The sequence below is a fragment of the Pelobates fuscus genome, chromosome 4 (assembly GCF_036172605.1).
Source record: "Pelobates fuscus isolate aPelFus1 chromosome 4, aPelFus1.pri, whole genome shotgun sequence".
Classification (NCBI taxonomy): Eukaryota; Metazoa; Chordata; class Amphibia; order Anura; family Pelobatidae; genus Pelobates; species Pelobates fuscus.
In genome coordinates this window covers 24,857,898-24,877,666 of record NC_086320.1, presented here as the reverse complement: position 1 = coordinate 24,877,666, position 19,769 = coordinate 24,857,898, and the positions used below count along the sequence as shown (strand labels likewise).

General features: G+C 42.0%; 1 protein-coding gene across 2 annotated transcripts in view; it reads right to left on the bottom strand.

Moving 5' to 3' along the window:
* Positions 1–19,769, bottom strand: part of COL22A1 (collagen type XXII alpha 1 chain) — a 321,826-nt gene that overhangs the window by 186,039 nt on the left and 116,018 nt on the right. For both annotated transcript variants that reach the window (XM_063451032.1, XM_063451033.1), the window contains exons 4-5: positions 19,305–19,379; positions 5,310–5,421 (exon numbers count right to left, since the gene is read on the bottom strand). In XM_063451032.1, the coding sequence (XP_063307102.1) occupies positions 5,310–5,421; positions 19,305–19,379 (187 nt within the window). The remainder of the gene's footprint in view (positions 1–5,309; positions 5,422–19,304; positions 19,380–19,769) is intronic.

Genomic DNA, 19,769 nt, shown 5'->3' with positions numbered 1-19,769 from the left:
CAGTAGTCCAATTCTTAGTATCAGCCCCCTGTTTGGTCATATTAGTGATAGGTGCGATAATGGAAGAGTAGCCCTTAATAAAGCGCCTGTAATAATTAGAAAAACCAATAAATCCCTGTATGGCTTTAAGACCTGTGGGTAAAGGCCACTCTAGAATGGATTGGAGCTTATCCGGATCCATCTTAAATCCCTCCCCAGAGATCACATAGCCGAGAAAGGTTACCTGGGTTTGATCAAAGCTACATTTCTCCAACTTGCAGTACAAGCCATGCTGGAGAAGCTTGTGCAAAACCCTCCTGACTTGCTTGTGATGAGTCTCAATCTCACTAGAATGAATGAGTATATCATCTAGGTATACAATGACGCAATCTTGCTGAAATTCCCTAAGAACCTCATTTATCAGATCCTGGAATACAGCTGGCGCATTGCATAACCCAAAAGGCATAACAGTATATTCATAGTGACCATATCGAGTATTGAATGCCGTCATCCACTCATGTCCCTGCTGGATTCTCACCAAGTTATATGCCCCTCTGAGGTCTAACTTGGTGAAAATTGTAGAGCCCTTCAAACGATCGAAGAGTTCGGTGATCAAGGGAATCGGGTAGGCATTTTTAATGGTTATCTTATTCAAGCCTCGATAATCAATACAAGGTCTCAAAGAACCATCTTTCTTTTTAACAAAAAAAAATCCAGCCCCGGCAGGGGAGGAGGACCTCCTGATGAATCCCTTGTCTAAATTCTCGTGAATATACTCCTCTAGAACTGAGTTCTCTTTTATAGATAATGGGTATACATGACCTCTGGGAGGCATGGTACCAGGGAGTAGGTTAATTTTGCAATCAAAGGACCTGTGTGGGGGTAAGGTATCGGCTTTCTTTTTGTCAAATACTGCCTTTAAATCTAGATACTGAGGCGGAATTTGTGTCTCTGTAGGATTGTCAGAGGTATTCGATGTATTAGTTAATCCGAGAGGTAAGACCTTCCGCAAGCATTTTTCTTGACAATTCTCCCCCCACGAAACTATCTCCCCTGACTCCCAATTAATAATAGGGTTGTGTCTCCTCAACCAGGAGTACCCCAGGACTATGGGAATAGACGGAGAAGAAATGAGCATTAAGGATATATCCTCTTTATGCAGGATGCCAACAGTTAAGTTAATCGGTATGGTCTCATGGAAAATAACAGGCTCAAGTAACGGTCTACCATCGATGGCCTCGACAGCCAGTGGTGTCTCTTTTAACTGGGATGGGATAGCATGCTTGGCAACAAAACCCTGATCTATAAAGCTCTCAGCAGCTCCAGAATCGATTAGTGCCATAGTCTTTACTACTCCCTTCTCCCACCTCAAAGAAACGGGTAACAGAAGCCTGAACTCTTTGTAATTGTGAATAGAGGACAAAGTAGAAACACCCAAGGCCTGTCCTCTAGAGAAACTTAGGTGCGAGCGTTTCCCGAACGATTAGGACAATTTAGGCGTAAATGTCCTCTGACTCCACAATACATACATAAACCCTCCCTTCTTCTGTACTGTCTCTCTCTCTCTGTGAGATGAGTACTGCCTATCTGCATAGGTTCAGAAATACGTAAGTCCTCGAACTCAGAATTTTGAAAGGTAGGCGCTAGTTTAAAGGAGGGTCTACGGGTCCTATCTCGAGTGTTCTGCCTCTCTCTTATGCGTTCATCAATACGAGATATAAAAGAAATTAAATCCTCCAAATTTTCAGGGAGTTCTCTAGTAGCGACTTCGTCAAGAATTACATCTGATAACCCATTCAGAAACACATCTATATAAGCCTGTTCGTTCCACTTAATTTCTGCCGCCAAGGACCTGAACTCTAGTGCATAGTCCACAAGTGTTCGATTGTCCTGTCTAAGGCGCAACAGTAATCTAGCTGCATTGACCTTTCTACCAGGAGGGTCAAAAGTTCTTCTAAACGCAGCTACAAAGGCATTATAATTATAGACTAGTGGATTATCATTCTCCCATAAAGGATTGGCCCATCTCAGAGCTTTCTCAATGAGTAAAGTAATAACAAATCCAATCTTCGCTCTATCTGTAGGATAAGAGCGGGGTTGTAATTCGAAATGGATGCTAATCTGGTTCAGAAAACCACGGCACTTCTCCGGTGACCCGCCATAACGTACTGGTGGGGTAATACGGGAAGAAGCACCTACAGTGGCTACCTCTAGACCTGAGACTGCAGGAGAAATAGAAGGAGTACGTGTCTCCTCAGGTGGGTTACTAGCACGAGACAAAAGTGCCTGTAGTGCTAGAGCCATCTGATCCATCCTATGCTCCATGGCGTCAAACCTGGGATCAGAAGAACCAAGCTGACTGTTTGTACCTGCAGGATCCATTGGCCCTGTCGTAATGTCAGGATCGGGACAGGGATCCAACACGCAGGGTACAAAGAGTGGAAAGGTACGTATACCGGGCCTTAGAATGGCCGGACTAACGTACCGAGAGTGATAGAGAATAGTCAGAGACAAGCCGAGGTCGAGGGAACGAGAAGACAGATAAGCGAGAGACAAGCCGGGTCAAGGGATAAGAGGGAAACAGGGTAGTACAACAAGCCGAGTCAAAACCAAATAGAGCAAACTAGAATACCAGAGCACTGAGTGACTAGACAAGCTAGAACCACGACAGGGCAATGAGCTGAAGAGAGAAGCAAGCTTAAATACCCTGGCTCCGGATGGTAAGCACGCCTCTGACAAGTGCCGATTGGATATCGGACACTTGAGTGACAGATCGCTCGTGATAGCGTCATGACGTCACGTATTGAGCGTCCTGCTAGAAAAGGGTGTGGATTCCTCGCGGCCGGTGTTTAAGTGGCTGGATGAACCGCGAGGAACGGAGGAAACAGCTCGCCTGGATGGATAAACCACCAAGTCTCTACCTCTCTTAGAGGTAGAGGCCTCAGGTACCCTGACACCCAGACCTTGAGCTGTGTAAAGGGCCCCCCAAAAATGGAGCTGCTTCCCGTTATCCCAGAACATTGATTTTTGTGACCACAGTTACAAACAGCCTCCAGAGAGCCTGTTCTACACCAGACAAGTGGAGCCAGACTGCAGCTAGAGCCCATCATCATCCTCATCTGATTGTAAGTAGGCAATCTAGTATATTATTCGTGGCACCAATCTCTAATTTACCTCACATTAAAGAAACACTATAGTCCCCATAACCACTTCAGTTTAATGTAGTCTATAGCCTGTCCCTGCTGGCCTTTTAATGTAAACACTGCGGCACTGCTGCACTGGCGTTAGTTAACATGGCAGATCATATGGATGGGGCATTGTGATGTCACATGGGGGGAGGGGGTGGCAAACTTTACTTTTGCCTAGGGCGGCAAAAATCCTTGCACCGGCCCTGCCAATAAAGCGGCACTATTTCTTATTACACGTGGCAGTTACGAAATATCCACCAATACCCTCACTTGTCTGTCTGGTCTATGTAACTTTAACCTATTATATCCAACCTTCTGCTACTTGGAAAATCAGATGTAATGTGTGGTGCTAAAGGTAGAGCCTTGAATAGAAGTGTTATTGTACCTCTCTAGAAGCACATACATTGTAAAACATGTCTTGGCTGGTAATAAAGTATCTCATCATCTCGCCAGCCAAGAAGAGCTCCCCCTAAGGAAGGGTACCCCAGTAAATATCCAGTAAATCTCCTGAAAGCAAGGCGTTCTATGTTTAAAGGAATGTGACAATGTGTTTCTTTTATTTCTAAAGTGAATCTATGAACCATTTGTGTTCTATTGCCCTTATTTATTCTCTAGTTTATTAAGTGTGCCCATGCCCCCCCAGCACTGTATGTACATGGTCAGGAAAGTAATTAGCCTATTGGAACTCTGAGAACCAACTCTCCTCCATTTGTGAATTTCTTTCATTTTTTCACTAGCCTTAGAACTCAGACTGTTGTAGAAATTCATGATCATTCTTTCTTTAAATGGTAGACTTGCGTATGGCAAAAAACTTCAGTTCATAAAAAAAAAAAAAAAGACATTTGTCTCAGGCCATTCAGGTTTTGTCCACGTGATGCTTCAGTTCATACAGATTTTGTTCATGTAATCATTTTGGGAAAAATGATACAGATGAACCAAAATAATACTAAAATTGGCCAATAGGTGTACAGCAAAATATAAATATTAAATAAATATATATATGCAGTAACTGATAGGCACATCTTTGCACCATTTGGTTCACAGATCAACTTAGACGAAGTAACCGATAGAAGTAAAAAAGGAAAGGCAGTAAAAAATATACATATAGATTGTATTTGCTGATCTTCCCTTTTCCCCTCAATTCGTCACTTCTCACTTGATCTGTGAATGAAATCAATATTTACAGGCTGTCCCTTAGCCATCAATAATATTTTTTTGCATTAGCATATCTTTTTTTTTTTTTCGTACCATGGACAGTACCCCGAATGACTTATTCGATGTCCATTTACTTCTTACCTCTAATGCAGTTGATATCACTGTAATGACAGACATTTGTATTAATGAGTAGAGGCTTCCCCTAGCAGTTTCTATCTTTACCTGATGATTGTGTACTCCAGGACGTTCAGTTGCTAAAATGTTACTATGTTCCGTGTGATAGCACAATTTTGTGGATGAGATTGCTATTAAGTAACACAAATGAAATATTCAATTACAACCAGATGAGTGTTTAATACATCTCTATGTTTAAGGGTAAGCCACCAGTGGTTCTCATTTCACTTATCATGTGTTTGGCACAGGGCACTTTTTGTTTTCTTCTTTATATTAAATTGAACTAATAAAGTTTATTTATTTTTACTACTAAGAAGTTTTTATAACGTGATGGTAATCTATTGAGATTTTAACCCATATACCTTTATTTTCTCATTTGTTTGCAATGTCTATTTCATTTGTTTCGTGATTTGTCCATGTAGCATTTCAGAGTTTAGGATTTCAGACGAATCACTAATCACTTAAAGTTTGCGATTGAAACCGAATGCACAAGTCTTGATGGCCTTTCTTGAAAGCCTTAAAAACTCAGTTAAAAAAAAATATGTGATATGGTATCACAGAAAGTACTAAGAAAATGTTATGGAGGCAGACAAATTTCTCCAAGTAGCCAAGAACAAGGCAAGATTATTTTCACTTGATTTGCTATCAGTATGACAGTGAAATAAAACCCATAAGTTTGTGAGTTAGGAGAGCAATTGCTAGGCTTTTTTAAACTACATTTCAATGTTATTATATAACACCCTGCAGTCCCGTGAGTTACACTACGAGAGTTGAACAGATTACTCAGGAAGTCATTAATTTGTGTAACCTTACTCAGTCTGCTGAACAATGGGGTAGGTTCCAAGGCGAACGTAGGAACTCTGTATTCCACTCTCCTTCATTCCAAAGCTTTCCTTCACGTTAAACAATTCCATAAGATCGAAACCTGCCAAAGGAGAGGACATGGTGCACAACAATGAGGTGATCAGGTAAAATCAGAATGTGCTAATATTAGAAAATACCAAATATGTTAAAATATATAAGTATAATACATATTATTATACTTATATATAAGTATAATACATAATGATGAAGCATGGATTACGTAAAAATAGTGCATGAATTAAATGGTGTCCACCCATGAATTGAAAACTACAGAGATTTGAAGAGGCCATGGTGCTCAGAGTCTGTATGTGTATTTCACTTTAGAAAACTGCACATGATGAGTAAAATCACATAGCTGCTGGATGTGTCACTCGACCTCCAGTAGGGTCATTAGCCAGTCCAGAATGAGAGTTCTGGATTAGCTATTGTTTAATATGTGCATATTTAGCCTATGTTAACAGCACATATAGAGGATCCATATTCATGCCACCCAAGTCCTCTCCTCAGCCTGTCCTCTGGGACATCCCCCTGCAGTGAAGGTTTATGCAAGGAAAATGTGGTCTCGGCATGGGATTACAGGTAGTGATTTGCTTAATTTCTTTCTTTTTTTTTTTTTTTTTTGGAGAAGGGGACTATGCCTTAACCCACAAGGACAGAGGCAATTGTCTGAAAAAATACAAGATCTGGAATTTGAGCTATATGTCTTTTCCACCATAATTTACCTCTTTCATAGTGCATGCACGTTTTTATATATTACCGTATATACTCGAGTATAAGCTTTTTTTTTGTGCTTTTTTTTTTGTACATTTTTTGTGCTGAAAAACCCCAACTCGGCTTATACTTGAGTCAATAGTCTGTATTATGGCAATTTGCATTGCCATAATACAGACAGGGGCTGTGGGGGCTGCAGAGAGCGTTACTTACCTGTCCTGCAGCTCCTGTCAGCTCTCTCCTCCTCCGCGCCGTCCGTTCAGCACCTCGGTCAGCTCCCAGTGTAAATCTCGCGAGAGCCGCGGCTCTCGCGAGACTTACACTGGGAGCTGACAGAGGGAGCTGCACAGACCGCGCGGAGGAGGAGAGAGCTGACAGGAGCTGCAGGACAGGTAAGTAACGCTCTCTGCAGCCCCCACAGCCCCCACTGAACTACCAATGCTGGACCACCAGGGAGTAAGAGCCCCCCTCCCAGCCATATATCAAGCAGGGAGGGGGGCCGAAAAAAAATAAATAATAATAAAATAAAAAATAAGATGAATAATAATTAAAAAAAAATATTAAAATAATTATAAAAAATAATAATAAAAAAATAAAAAAATAATAAAATTGCCCACCCCCCACCACTGCAACACACACACACACACACACACACACACACACACACTGCACACATACACACACTGCATTCATACACACTGCATTCATACACACACACTGCATTCATACATACACACACACTGCATTCATACACACACACACTGCACTCATACACACACACTGCACTCATACACACACACTGCACTCATACACACACACTGCATTCATACACACACACACTGCACTCATACACACACACTGCACTCATACACACACACTGCACTCATACACACACACGCTGCACTCATACACACACACGCTGCACTCATACACACGCTGCATTCATATACACACACTGCATTCATACACACACACTGCATTCATACACACACACTGCATTCATTATACACACACTGTAAATAAATATTCAGTTAATATATTTTTTTTTAGGATCTAATTTTATTTAGAAATTTACCAGTAGCTGCTGCATTTCCCACCCTAGTCTTATACTCGAGTCAATACGTTTTCCCATTTTTTGGAGGTAAAATTAGGGGCCTCGGCTTATATTCGGGTCGGCTTATACTCGAGTATATACGGTATATTGTTCAGGAGAAAGAGGGGTTTAATTTCACATCAAATATGTATCTATCAAACATAATTTAATATAAATAATATCTAAAAAAAAAAAGTGTGAAATATTAAGAAATTTGGTAATTTCTTAAATTCTGTATGGAATTTTAACTGTGAATGTCCTAATACTGTTAGATTTTTTTTTGCAATAAAACACACATCATTGTATACTGTGATGTCCCATGAGTACAATGATGCTCCTCATGGTGTTTTGAAAAGTTACAGAGTCAAATACAGAGCTCTTGACATTTTTAGTTTTTACAAATTGAAATTGGCTAGATTTGTTTGCTGGACACGTTGCCTTTGGGACTGTATGGCAGCCACATTTGTGACCAGACAAGTTGGACACACAGGAACAGAGGGGGTTGAGGGCCCTGCTCAAAGAGCTTACATGCTAGAGGGAGTGGGGTACAGTGACACAAAAGGTAAGGGTAGGGTAAAAAAGTAGTTTATGAGAAAAGTATTCACTGAGGGCTTTGTGTTTAGTTTTTTAATGATAGCTGCAGGAGAGGAATCAGGGTGTGGGAAGGAAAAGCTGTTAACAGTTTCATTGATATGATTTCATGAAAAAGTGACAAATTTAAATTGTTTTTTTGAAGGAATGGAGACTGGGTGGAAGTCTAACGGAGAAAGGAAAGGAGTTCCACAGTGACGGTGCAGCCCTAGAGAAGTCTTAAAGGTGAGCACCAGAAGGGGAAGTACGAACAGAGGATAGATGCAGGTCTTCGGCAGAGCACAGAGGCCTAAAGAGTCATATTTGCGTATTAGGGAGGATAGGTAGGTTGGAGCATTATATAGAGATTTGTGAGCAGAATCAGGGCTGCCATCAGAAATTTTAGGGCCCCTGACACAGCTCAAGATCTGGGCCCCCGGGGCCAGCCCTGAGTCCGCCCACAAGGATAAAGTGTGTGTGTGTGTGTGTGTGTATAGTGGTTGCGGTATGTGTGTCATGGATGCAGTGTGTATAGTGAATGTAGAATGTGTATAGTGGATGCGGTATGTGTGTCATGGATGCAGTGTGTATAGTGGATGCAGTATGTGTGTCATGGATGCAGTGTGTATAGTGGATGCAGATTGTACGCTTTGTGTAATGTATGTAATGTTTGTATGCATGCATTAGATGCAGAGTGTGTGTAGTGAATGTAGGTGTGTGTATAGTGAATGCATAGTGTGTGTTTTTGTAGTGGATGTAGTGTGTTTGTAGTGAATGTAGTGTGTTTGTAGTGAGTGCAAAGTGTGTTTAGTGAATGTAGTGTGTGTGTGTGTGTGTGTGTAGTGCCGTGCGTGTTTAGTAAATGTAGTGTGACGTGAGTGAAACATGTCTATAGTGAATGTAGTGTGTGTGTGTGTGTGTATAGTGCAAAGTGTGTTAGTGAATGAAGTGTGTGTAGTGCAAAGTGTGTTTAGTGAATGTAGTGTGTGTGTGTAGTGCAGAGTGTGTTTAGTGAATGTAGTGTTTGTAGTAAATGCAGAGGGTGTATAGTGAATGTAGTATATGTGTAGTGCAGAGTGTGTTTAGTGAAAGTAGTGTGTGTGTGTAGAGCAAAATGTGAATAGTGAATGTAGTGTGTGTGTGTAGAGCAAAGTGTGTTTAGTAAATGTAGTGTTTGTAGTGAGTGCAGAGTGTGTTTAGTGAATGTAGTGTATGTGCAGTGCAGAGTGTGTTTAGTGAATGTAGTGTCTGTGTGTGTAGTACAGAGTGTGTTTAGTGAATGTAGTGTGTGTGTAGTGCAGAGTGTGTTTAGTGAATGTAGTGTGTGTGTGTGTGTAGTGCAGAGTGTGCTTGTAAGGATTCAGTGTGTGTGTATATTTCAATTTTATTCCCCCCTCCCTGGTTCTTACCGTGCTAGGGAAGGGGTAGATCGCATTTCCTGTTGATCCAGTGGCATGGTGGAGGGAGCCAGCCGCGGTACATTGAAGAGGGGGCCCAGCAGCACACATTGTCTTCCTTTCCAGCTCCTCTCTGACTAAATCTCATGAGACAGGCCTGCGTGCTGTGCGGAGCGTTGCCATAGCAACCCGTGGCAACGATCTGGTGGCCGCAGGGTGCAGGAAAGTTAGACAGGCCTGCGTGGTGTGAGGAGCGTTGCCATAGTAACCCGTGGCAACAATCTGGCGGCCGCAGGGTGCAGGAAAGTTAGACAGAGAGCAGCTGGAAAGGAGGACAGAGTGTGCTGCTGGGCCCCCTCTTCATTGTACAGGTAGCAGGGGGCCCTCTGTGCACATATTTATAGCGAAAATCGCTATATATATATATATATATATATATATATATACGTGCACATAATGAATGTGGGGCTCGGGGCCCCCCAGGACCGCCAGGCCCATGACAACCGTTATGGTTGTCATGCCCTGATGGCGGCCCTGAGCAGAATAGTGAACATGAGATTAATTTACATTTAATTTATTGGATACTTTGGTCACAGCCATTTCGACAGAATGACGAGCACAGAATCCAGACTGGGGCATGTTAAGCAGAATTGAATTCAAAGAAGTCTGTTAGTCTCACATACACAACTCTCTCAAGGATCTTTGAGGCAAACGGCAGTAGCGAGATAGGGCAGTAATTGGATGGGGAGTTAGGATCAAGGTTGGACTTTTTCAGAATCGGGGTTACTGTTGCATGTTTGAAGTTTGAAGGAAATATGCCAGAGGAGAGGAAGAGACTGAATATTATAGTGAGAGGCAGAGTAAGAGAAGGAGACAGAGTGAGGATGAGATACGAGGGAATAGGATTGCGGGAACAGGTGAAGGGTGGGAGGACCAGAAGAAAGCAGGGACCTCTTCCACAGTAGAGGGTGCGAATGAGCATAGAACAGCAGAGAGAGGGGAATTATTGGTAGCAGTGATGAGAGATCTCTTCCCTAATTGAAGTAAAATGAGTTGCAAAGTTTGTGGTGGTCAAGTTTGTAGTATGGGAAGGAGAAACTGCACAAAGAAGAGGAGGAGCATCTGGGGCTGCATAGCAGCAGGCCAGTCAGAGTGCCAATGATGACCTATGTCCACTGCCGAAGGGGATTTCACTGGGGACATGAGCTGCAGAATTGAAACATGAAGCAATGGAAGAGGATTTTCTGATCTGATGAATTATGTTTTGTTTTAGAAGACTGGGTGCATGTGCATCATTTGCCTGGTGAACCGATGATTGAAAAATGCACTATTGGAAGAAGACAGGTTGACACAGGAAATGTTATACTCTGGGAAATGTTCTGCTTGAAAACCTTGAGTCCTGGCATTCACGTGGATATTACTTTGACACGTACCACATACCTAGAGCTTGTTGCAGACTACATACATCCCTTAATGGCAATGGAGTTCCCTGATGGCAGTGGCCGCTTTCAACAGGATAGTGCATCCTGCCACACTGCAAAAAAATTTCAGGATTGAGGAACACGACAAAGAGTTCAAGGTTTTGCCTTGGCCTCCAAATTCCCCAGCTCTCAATCCGATTGATTGTATGTAGGATGTGCTGGAACAACAAATCTGATCCATGGAGGCCCCACCTTGCAACCTGCAGGACTTAAAGCACTTAATGGATCTGCTGCTAATGTCATGGTTCCATCCAGATACCACAGGACACATCTTGTGGAGTCAATGCATCGATGATGCAGAGCTGATTTGGCATCACGAGGGTTGCCTTCTCGATATTAGGTGGTTTTAATATTGTGGTGATCAGTGTATACACATACATTTTATTGTTCTTTCCTTTCGGTGAACAAGTGTTTTTTGCTGCAGAAGGAAAAACTACAAAATGCGCACTCAGCTGTAAATGCAGCATATTAATAATAAAAATGCTTCTACAGAAAGACTTGCAGCAAAACAGTTATTTATTGTTTGAACTCATATACATCAGCAAATACTGAGCAAGCAAACTTGATGTACATCCGGCCCGGGGCACAAATTCCATGAGAAAGAAATGACAAACTCTGACCTTTATCACTTATGAAAAAAGTTCACATTGCAAAATACAGATATTATCTTTCAAGGAGTTCAGTGGCATTGGGGAGTACACAATGATTGGCTTACAATCCAAACATAAATAATTTAAATATTTTGGAATAAAGACATTATTATGATGCTCGATGGTTTCATGAGAAGAAATGAAATGATGAATCCATTATGTTGTGTTTTACTGCATTAAATGTATTTTATAAAGCACCAACGAATTCCGCAGATTCGTACAATAGGAGGACAACAAACAAAGAGTTCTAACAAGGCATGTTGGACGTACAGGAACAGAAGGAGCTGAGGGTCCTTCTCAATCGAGCTTACATTTATTATTATTATTATTATTATTGCAATTTATATAGCGCCAACAGATTCCGTAGCGCTTTACAATATTATGAGAAGGGATTTAACTATAGGACAATTACAAATAAACTTACAGGAACAATAGGTTGAAGAGGACCCTGCTCGATCGAGCTTACATTCTATAGGAGGTGGGTGTAAAACACATTAGGACAGGAATTTGCAATCAAATAAGGTGGACTGCCCTTTAGGAGAGGGCAAGAGACAGGTATGTGAGGTAAGGGTTAGTCTTGGAGGCCATATGCTTTCCTAAAGAGATGAGTTTTAAGGCACTTCTTAAAAGATGCAAGACTAGGGGAGAGTCTGATGGCGGTAGGCAGGCTATTCCATAGGAAGGGAGCCGCCCGCGAGAAGTCCTGCAAGCGCGAGTTGGCCGTACGAGTGCGGACAACGGACAGGAGGTGGTCACGGGCAGAACGGAGAGACCGAGAAGGGACATACCTATGGATCTGTGAGGAGATATAAGAGGGGCTAGAGTTGTTCAGTGCTTTATAGGTGTGAGTTAGTACCTTGAATTGACTCCTATAGCATACAGGAAGCCAATGTAAGGACTGGCAGAGGGGTGAGGTGTGAGAGAAACGACTAGAGAGGAAAATCAGTCTAGCAGCAGCGTTCATTACGGACTGTAGGGGTGCAGTACGGCTTTTGGGAAGACCAATCAGGAGAGGGTTACAGTAATCCATGCGGGAGATTACCAGAGCATGGACAAGCTCCTTGGTAGTATCTGGTGCAAGAAAGGGGCGGATGCGGGCTATGTTTTTAAGATGGAATCTACAGGATTTGGCAACATGCTGGATGTGAGGCTCAAAGGTGAGACCAGAGTCAAGTATGACGCCAAGACAGCGCGCTTGCAAGGATGGACTGATGTTGGTACCACAAACTTGAAGGGAGAGTGAAAGAGGAGGATCAGTATTAGGAGGAGGAAAGACAAGGAGCTCAGTTTTTGAGAGATTGAGTTTCAGAAAGCGGGAGGACATCCAGTCAGAGATGGAAGAAAGGCAAGCAGTGACACGTTGCAGGATGGCAGGGGAGAGGTCCGGGGAGGAGAGATATAGCTGGGTGTCATCAGCATACAGGTGGTAGTGGAATCCAAAAGAGGTAATAAGTTTGCCAAGAGAGGCAGTATAAAGAGAAAATAGAAGTGGACCAAGGACGGAGCCTTGGGGAACTCCAACCGAGACAGGGCGAGGGGAGGAGGTATCATTAGAAAAGGAGACACTGAATGAGCGTTGGGAGAGATAAGAGGAAAACCACGAGAGGACAGAGTCACAGAGACCAAGTGATTGAAGAGTTTGAAGAAGGAGAGCATGATCAACGGTGTCAAAGGCCGCTGAGAGGTCAAGAAGAATTAGTATGGAGTAGTGGCCTTTGGATTTAGCTGCGATTAGGTCGTTAGTGACTTTGATAAGGGCAGTCTCTGTAGAGTGGAGAGGGCGGAAGCCAGATTGAAGGGGGTCAAGGAGAGAGTTGGAATTGAGGAAATGAGACACACGGGTAAAGACAAGCCTTTCCAGAAGCTTTGAGGAAAAAGGGAGCAGGGATATGGGACGGTAATTAGAGAGGGTGGATGAGTCGAGGGATGGTTTTTTTAGTATAGGTACTACAGTGGCATGTTTAAGGTCAGCAGGGACGATGCCAGAAGAGAGTGAGCAGTTGAAGATGTGTGTTAGAGAAGGCACGAGACAAGTGGAGAGAGATCTGATAAGGTGAGATGGGACAGGATCGAGCGGGCAAGTGGTGGGGCGAGAGGAGCAAAGAAGAGCAGCCACCTCTTGGTCAGTAGCTGGGGAGAATGTCTGAAGGGTAGGAAATGCATGATCTATGTGTGATTGAAAAACAGAAAGGCAAGGAGGGGAGAATTCTTTCCTTAGCTGTTCAATCTTGTCAGTGAAGTAACATGCAAAGTTATCAGAAGTAAGGTTAGTTTTGGGGGTGGCCACAGCAGGGCGAAGAAGAGAATTAAAGGTGTCAAAGAGACGCCTGGGGTTGCGGGAACATGAACTAATGAGAGAGGAAAAATAGGACTGTTTGGCAAGGGCAAGGGCTGCACTGTATGAACACAATATGAATCTATAATGGAGAAAGTCTGATTGGGTACGAGACTTCCTCCAGGAGCGTTCAGCACAACGGGAGCATCTTTGCAGGTAGCGCGTTGATTTAGTATGCCATGGTTGGGGGCGGGTCCTCCTTGAGGTGCTTGTTTGGAGTGGCGCTGCAGTGTTCAAGGCAGATGTAAGAGTAGAGTTATAGATGGAGATGGCCAGTGAAGGACAGGAGAGGGAAGGGATGGACAGCAGTTGTGAATCAATGTCAGCTGACAACTGTTGGAGATCCAGAGAATTAAGGTCCCTCCTGAGTTGAGGGGGGTTAGGCTGAGGTTGTTGGGTGAGGGGGTACGCAAGAGCAAATGATAAGAGGTGGTGATCAGAGAGTGGATATGGAGTGTTGCAGATATTAGTTACTGTACATGCATAAGTGAAGATTAGGTCAAGGGTATTGCCAGCTACATGGGTGGGAGAATTTGCCCACTGTGATAGCCCGAGGGAGGAAGTCATTGAAAGTAGTTTAGTGGCTGCAGAGGTCAAAGGTGGGTTTATAGGAATATTGAAGTCCCCGAGAATTAGGGATGGAATATTAGAAGAGAGGAAATAGGGTAGCCAGGCAGCAAAGTGGTCAAGGAAGAGAAGAGGGGAACCAGGGGGACGGTAAATAACAGCAATGTTAGCGGAGAAGGGTTTGAAAAGGCGAATTGAGTGTATTTCAAATGACGGGAAAGAGAGGGAAGGGGGGGTGGGAAGAGGTTTAAAAGAGCAGTGAGGGGAGAGGAGAAACCCAACACCACCACCTTTACATTCAGAGTTTCTTGGGTTGTGGGTAAGTTGGAGACCACCGAAGGACAAAGATGCAGGGGTGGCAGTGTCAGAGGGGGAGAGCCAGGTTTCTGTTAAGGCTAGTAAATCTATTGAACGAGAGATAAAGAAGTCATGGACAGCAGTGGATTTAGTTATATTGCAAACAGAGCGTGCGTTCCAGAGGGCAGTATTGAAGGAGGATCTAGAGGAACATGAGATGGGTATGAGATTAGTGTGGGTCCTTGGGTTAGTATGTGCTGTGTTTGTTGAGAGGGGACCGGGGTTTGGAGATACATCACCAGCTGCTAGGAGCAGAAGGATAGAAAGGAAGTGAAGGTGGGAGTAGGATTTGAAAGTTTTGTAGGAGGGTATGTATGTAGATTTGGGAGGAGTTGGTGGAGATAGGCTGGAAAGGTATGTGTAGAGTGCATGGGATGAATAGAGAGGGGAGGGGAGTAAGGTGGAAGTAATGAGGATTGTGTTGCCAGGGACAGGTGAGTGAAAGGATAGGGATATTTTAGTGATCAGAGAAGTTAGTGTTAAAGTGAAAAATAGAAGGGAGAACATTCTAAAGGTAGTGGAGACAAATGACACAAGAGTTAAGGGTCAGATGTGTCATGTACTAGAAAAGTTTACAATTAATGTATTTTAAATGACGCCGTAGTAGGGGAGGAAGTAAGGTGATTAGTGAGGTGCCGGGGTGAAATCTGTTAGTTCAGTTGGTATGCCTTCTTAAAACTATATATATAGTCTCACTTTCAGCAGGACAGTCATGATTTTGAGGTCCTAGCTCACTATCATGTTTTAGTTCCCACATGTGGGTAGGGCCGGTGCTTCCATTAAGCCAATTAGGCAGCTGCGTAGAGCGCTCTTTAAGAGGGGGCGCCTGCAGAGGCTCTAATTCTTGTCTAGACCATCCTTGACATGTGTTCTTCTCTTTGCTCAGCAATCACAGAAATCCCGCCTCCCCTGTGACAGAGCTGCCAAGGCCTGCTCTTCTCTACCCCTGCCCTCGTAAGATGGCAATCACAGAAACCCTGCCACTCCTCTCAGTTCCTCCCCTTCTTGTGCTATTTAAGTTTCTAACCCCACCTACAAAAATATTAAACCCCACCCCTTCACTTCAGCCTCAGCTTGTATCTGCCGCTTTCCCCCATGCCCCGCCACTGCACAGCAAGCCTTATAAGAGGATGGTAGTTCAAGGCAGAGCTTCCATGTGCTGGAGTTTGGTATTGTCTTGCCAGTTTATAAAAGGGACAATTTCAAAAGAAATCGGACCTTTTCTAATTGGGGCAGAAACACCTCCCTGTCTGTCACTCAGACAGCTAGGAAGGTGTTCTTCTACATATTTTAGATCCCCAGAGCTCCCCTTCTCAATGGGCTGTACTAGAGCTCAATGGGAAACATAGGAAAGCTGTGAGCGAATGTGCATGCGCGGCTCCAGTACTGATGCTTCTTAATGAGAAGTGTCTGATTATAATATTCCCTGGCACAGACTGAGGGCTTGCAGAAAAACATGACAGATCATATTTTCTTTGTGTGTATATCTTCTAAATTGATAGGAAATTGGTGGAATGTTCCATTTGCCAGTTATGACTGCAAAATCCAATTATTGTTCACAATATTTAACAATTTCTGGATTTTGTAACACAGGCATCAGTTGGGCCTGAATGTGGTCTGGATTCCAGCCTGACCAGGCATCACTAAATGACTGGAATCCAAACCAAAAGCTTCAAGTTGGATCTAAAAAAAAAAATCCAAACTATTTGCCACCTGCCACCAGAATTTGTCATTTTCACCAGCAGTTCTCCATCTGGACAAAATCCAGTGATTAGTCCAGTGTTTAGTCTCTGTACGACAGACAGAGTGCCTGAGTTAATATTTATTTAGAGTTATATATACTAAAAAAATATATAATGCAAAGTATGTGTGCATATGTATATATAATATTACATAGCTTGTAACTAGTATTTCCATATTTGCATATTTGCATTATTAATTTTTCGAGATTCTATAGGTGGATTATTTTCAAGTCTATTATCGTTTGTATAAAAAAAAAAAAAAAGGATAAATCATTTGTTAAATGTCACCCAGGTGAGCCAAAGAATGTTTGTAAAAAACTGGAAATCTGTAGCAAAGTTTCCACAAACACTATATACATCAGCTCTGCCATTACTTGTTATTAATGTCTATGGTGCATGATTCTGCCATTACTTATAATTCCTGTCTATGGTGCATGATTCTGCCATTACTTATAATTCCTGTCTATGGTGCATGATTCTGCCATTACTTATAATTCCTGTCTATGGTGCATGATTCTGCCATTACTTGTTATTAATGTCTATGGTGCATGATTCTGCCATTACTTATAATTCCTGTCTATGGTGCATGATTCTGCCATTACTTATAATTCCTGTCTATGGTGCATGATTCTGCCATTACTTATTATTCCTGTCTATGGTGCATGGTTCTGCCATTACTTATTATTCCTGTCTATGGTGCATGATTCTGCCATTACTTATTATTCCTGTCTATGGTGCATGATTCTGCCATTACTTATTATTCATGTCTACGGTGCATGATTCCACCATTACTTATTATTCATGTCTACGGTGCATAATTTTTCCACTACTTATAATTCCAGTCTATGGTGCATGATTCTGCCATTACTTATTATTCCTGTCTACGGTGCATGATTCTGCCATTACTTATTATTCCTGTCTACGGTGCATTATTTTTCCACTACTTATAATTCCTGTCTATGGTGCATGATTCTGCCATTACTTATTATTCATGTATATGATGCATGATTCTGCTATTACTTATTATTCCTGTCTACGGTGCATGATTTTTCCACTACTTATAATTCCAGTCTATGGTGCATGATTCTGCTATTACTTATTATTAATGTCTATGGGATGATTCTGCCATTACTTATTATTCCTGTCTATGGTGCATGATTCTGCAGAGTTCATTGTATTGGGTAAATATAAGCCAGTTGTGCAATTTCAGGATGGCAGCCAAACATCATGGCAGACACGCAATTATACACAAACAGATGATGTTTGGCATTGCGTACGATACGCATAAACTGCTTTTCAATCTATTTTTCCATGTCCTGGACAAAAGAGACACTTAGATGCTTGGTCGACTTTGAAAGCAAAAATGTGTAAGCTTTTAGGTGAGCCTGGGACATAAGGTGTACAAGATGTATGTCTTCTGGCCGTAGTAGTATGACCCTGTAATCTGCTTTCCCCACAGAAAGAATGTAATCTGTCAGGAGCTGGAGGAGATAGCATGCACTTAATGATGAGACCACACTTATTGCCTTCAGATTTGGATGAGGCAAGGCTCCATGAGTGGTGAGGGATTCGATTATACATTACTGGGATACACCAAGCACCATGACCTCTTCATTGATTTAAAGTGTTCATGGTGCCTGGAGTCTCTATGTGCAGTTTTGGCTGCTTTACGGGTAGCTCCACCTCCAACAGCATCATAGGGCCACCATTAGTCAGACCGGAAAAGGAGTTCTAGGCTGGCTAATGTCAATTTTGTGCAAATTTGCTTGCACAGTATGCCTTTCAGTGGCTGAGAGCTGACAGCTAAGGCTGTAAGCCAATGAATGATGACTGGATTTTCTTCCAACTTCTGCAGCTCGGAGCCTGGTGGGGAAAGAGGGCAAACTGTTACTAAATAGTAACTGGGGGAAGAGGGGACTGGGCCAGGGACTCAATGCACCATAACCACTACAGTGGTCTGCAGTTGTTATGGTGCTTGGAGTAACCCTTTAATTCTGATAAATAACAGATGCCCATTTTTTAATGTAAGGTACTTTCATTTAAGTTAAGACTCTTAGGCATAAGCAACACAAGTGTAACTGCATATCTATTATAGTTTATGAGCGTCTGTTTTTTTCTTTATCTGGATATAAAGTGTTGCCAGTAATCTATGCGGTCTATCTAATGAGCCTACAGTGCACAATTTTTCTTTTTCATTTATACTTTGTTCATACATTATAGAAATGTATGGGCAATGAAAAGCTTTAGACAATATAAAGTATTGTTTTATCTTGCAATATTTCACACAGAGTCTGAAATGTTATTAGTATAAAAGCAAAAAAATAAAAACACCCTGTTTCCTCCATTTAATACATGTGACAAAAATATAGATATTTATTGAGTGCTACAGCAATATTTGTCAATCTCTGGAATGTTAATAAAATGCTTACAGTGAAATGTGAGAGCTTATCATCCTCCTCCTTTGCTAATTGTAGACATGGTATGACCCATTCAGAATTCCTTTAATGTTTGGAAGGGTGAATGTAGCTGACATTTTCAACAAACTTGCAGACATTAAATGAACAGAATAGGCTTATGGCTTATGTGTTTATCATCAGGCTGGTAATTAACCTTGGAGCAAAAATGAATGTGAGTGAGGCATTATGGACTAAGTTTTGTTTTCCAAAATTAAAGGAAAATTGTGTATATATTATTTTAGGAGGGAAGAGGTCACATAAAAAAGCCAGCACTGGAAATATACAGAATTCTGACAACAGGGCGGTCAGTGTGTTCAAATCTTTCACATAGACCTCAATGTTATGTGTTCGCTTGGTGCTATAGAGATCTTAAATGCGGAAAGTCCTGGTCAAATATAACAATCAATGAACTATATCATATGAAAATGATTGAATATTGACATAAAGTACCCCAGTGTTTTCAAATACTTACATATAACTTTTACCATGTTTAAATAGGTGTAATCTGAGAATCACAATACTCTACAGATATTCTTACACTTTATCTATAGTTGTTGATGCCTTCACGTTACATTTTTAAGATACCTGGAATTTCATCTCTCTCTCCATTGTTGTGTTTAAAACGGTCACCCTCGATTCTAACGTTTGGACAAAGAACATCTGTAAAAAAGGGGAAAAAAAGACAATTAGATCTGTGCCAAAATATAATAAAACGTATCCCAAAAAAATTCAAACCATTTAATATTTAGAGATAATCTTTGTCATGCATTCTTTTCAGTAGGAAACCAATGATAAACAAAGAGTGGCAAGTTGTTATGGTGCCCGGAGTGTTACAATAAGGGAATCCTTTAAGTTTAATAAATTTAATCAGACAACATCAAAGTATATATATACTCCAGAACAGAACATGTAGTCTACATACCATGATGAGATTGCAGAGAGGGGACATGTTTTCACACATTACATTTCTCTGTCACATGCCACACACACTTAAACAGTACATGGTGTTAAGTGCTGGATGTCTACGTCTGGGCCTCTTTAACGACCAGC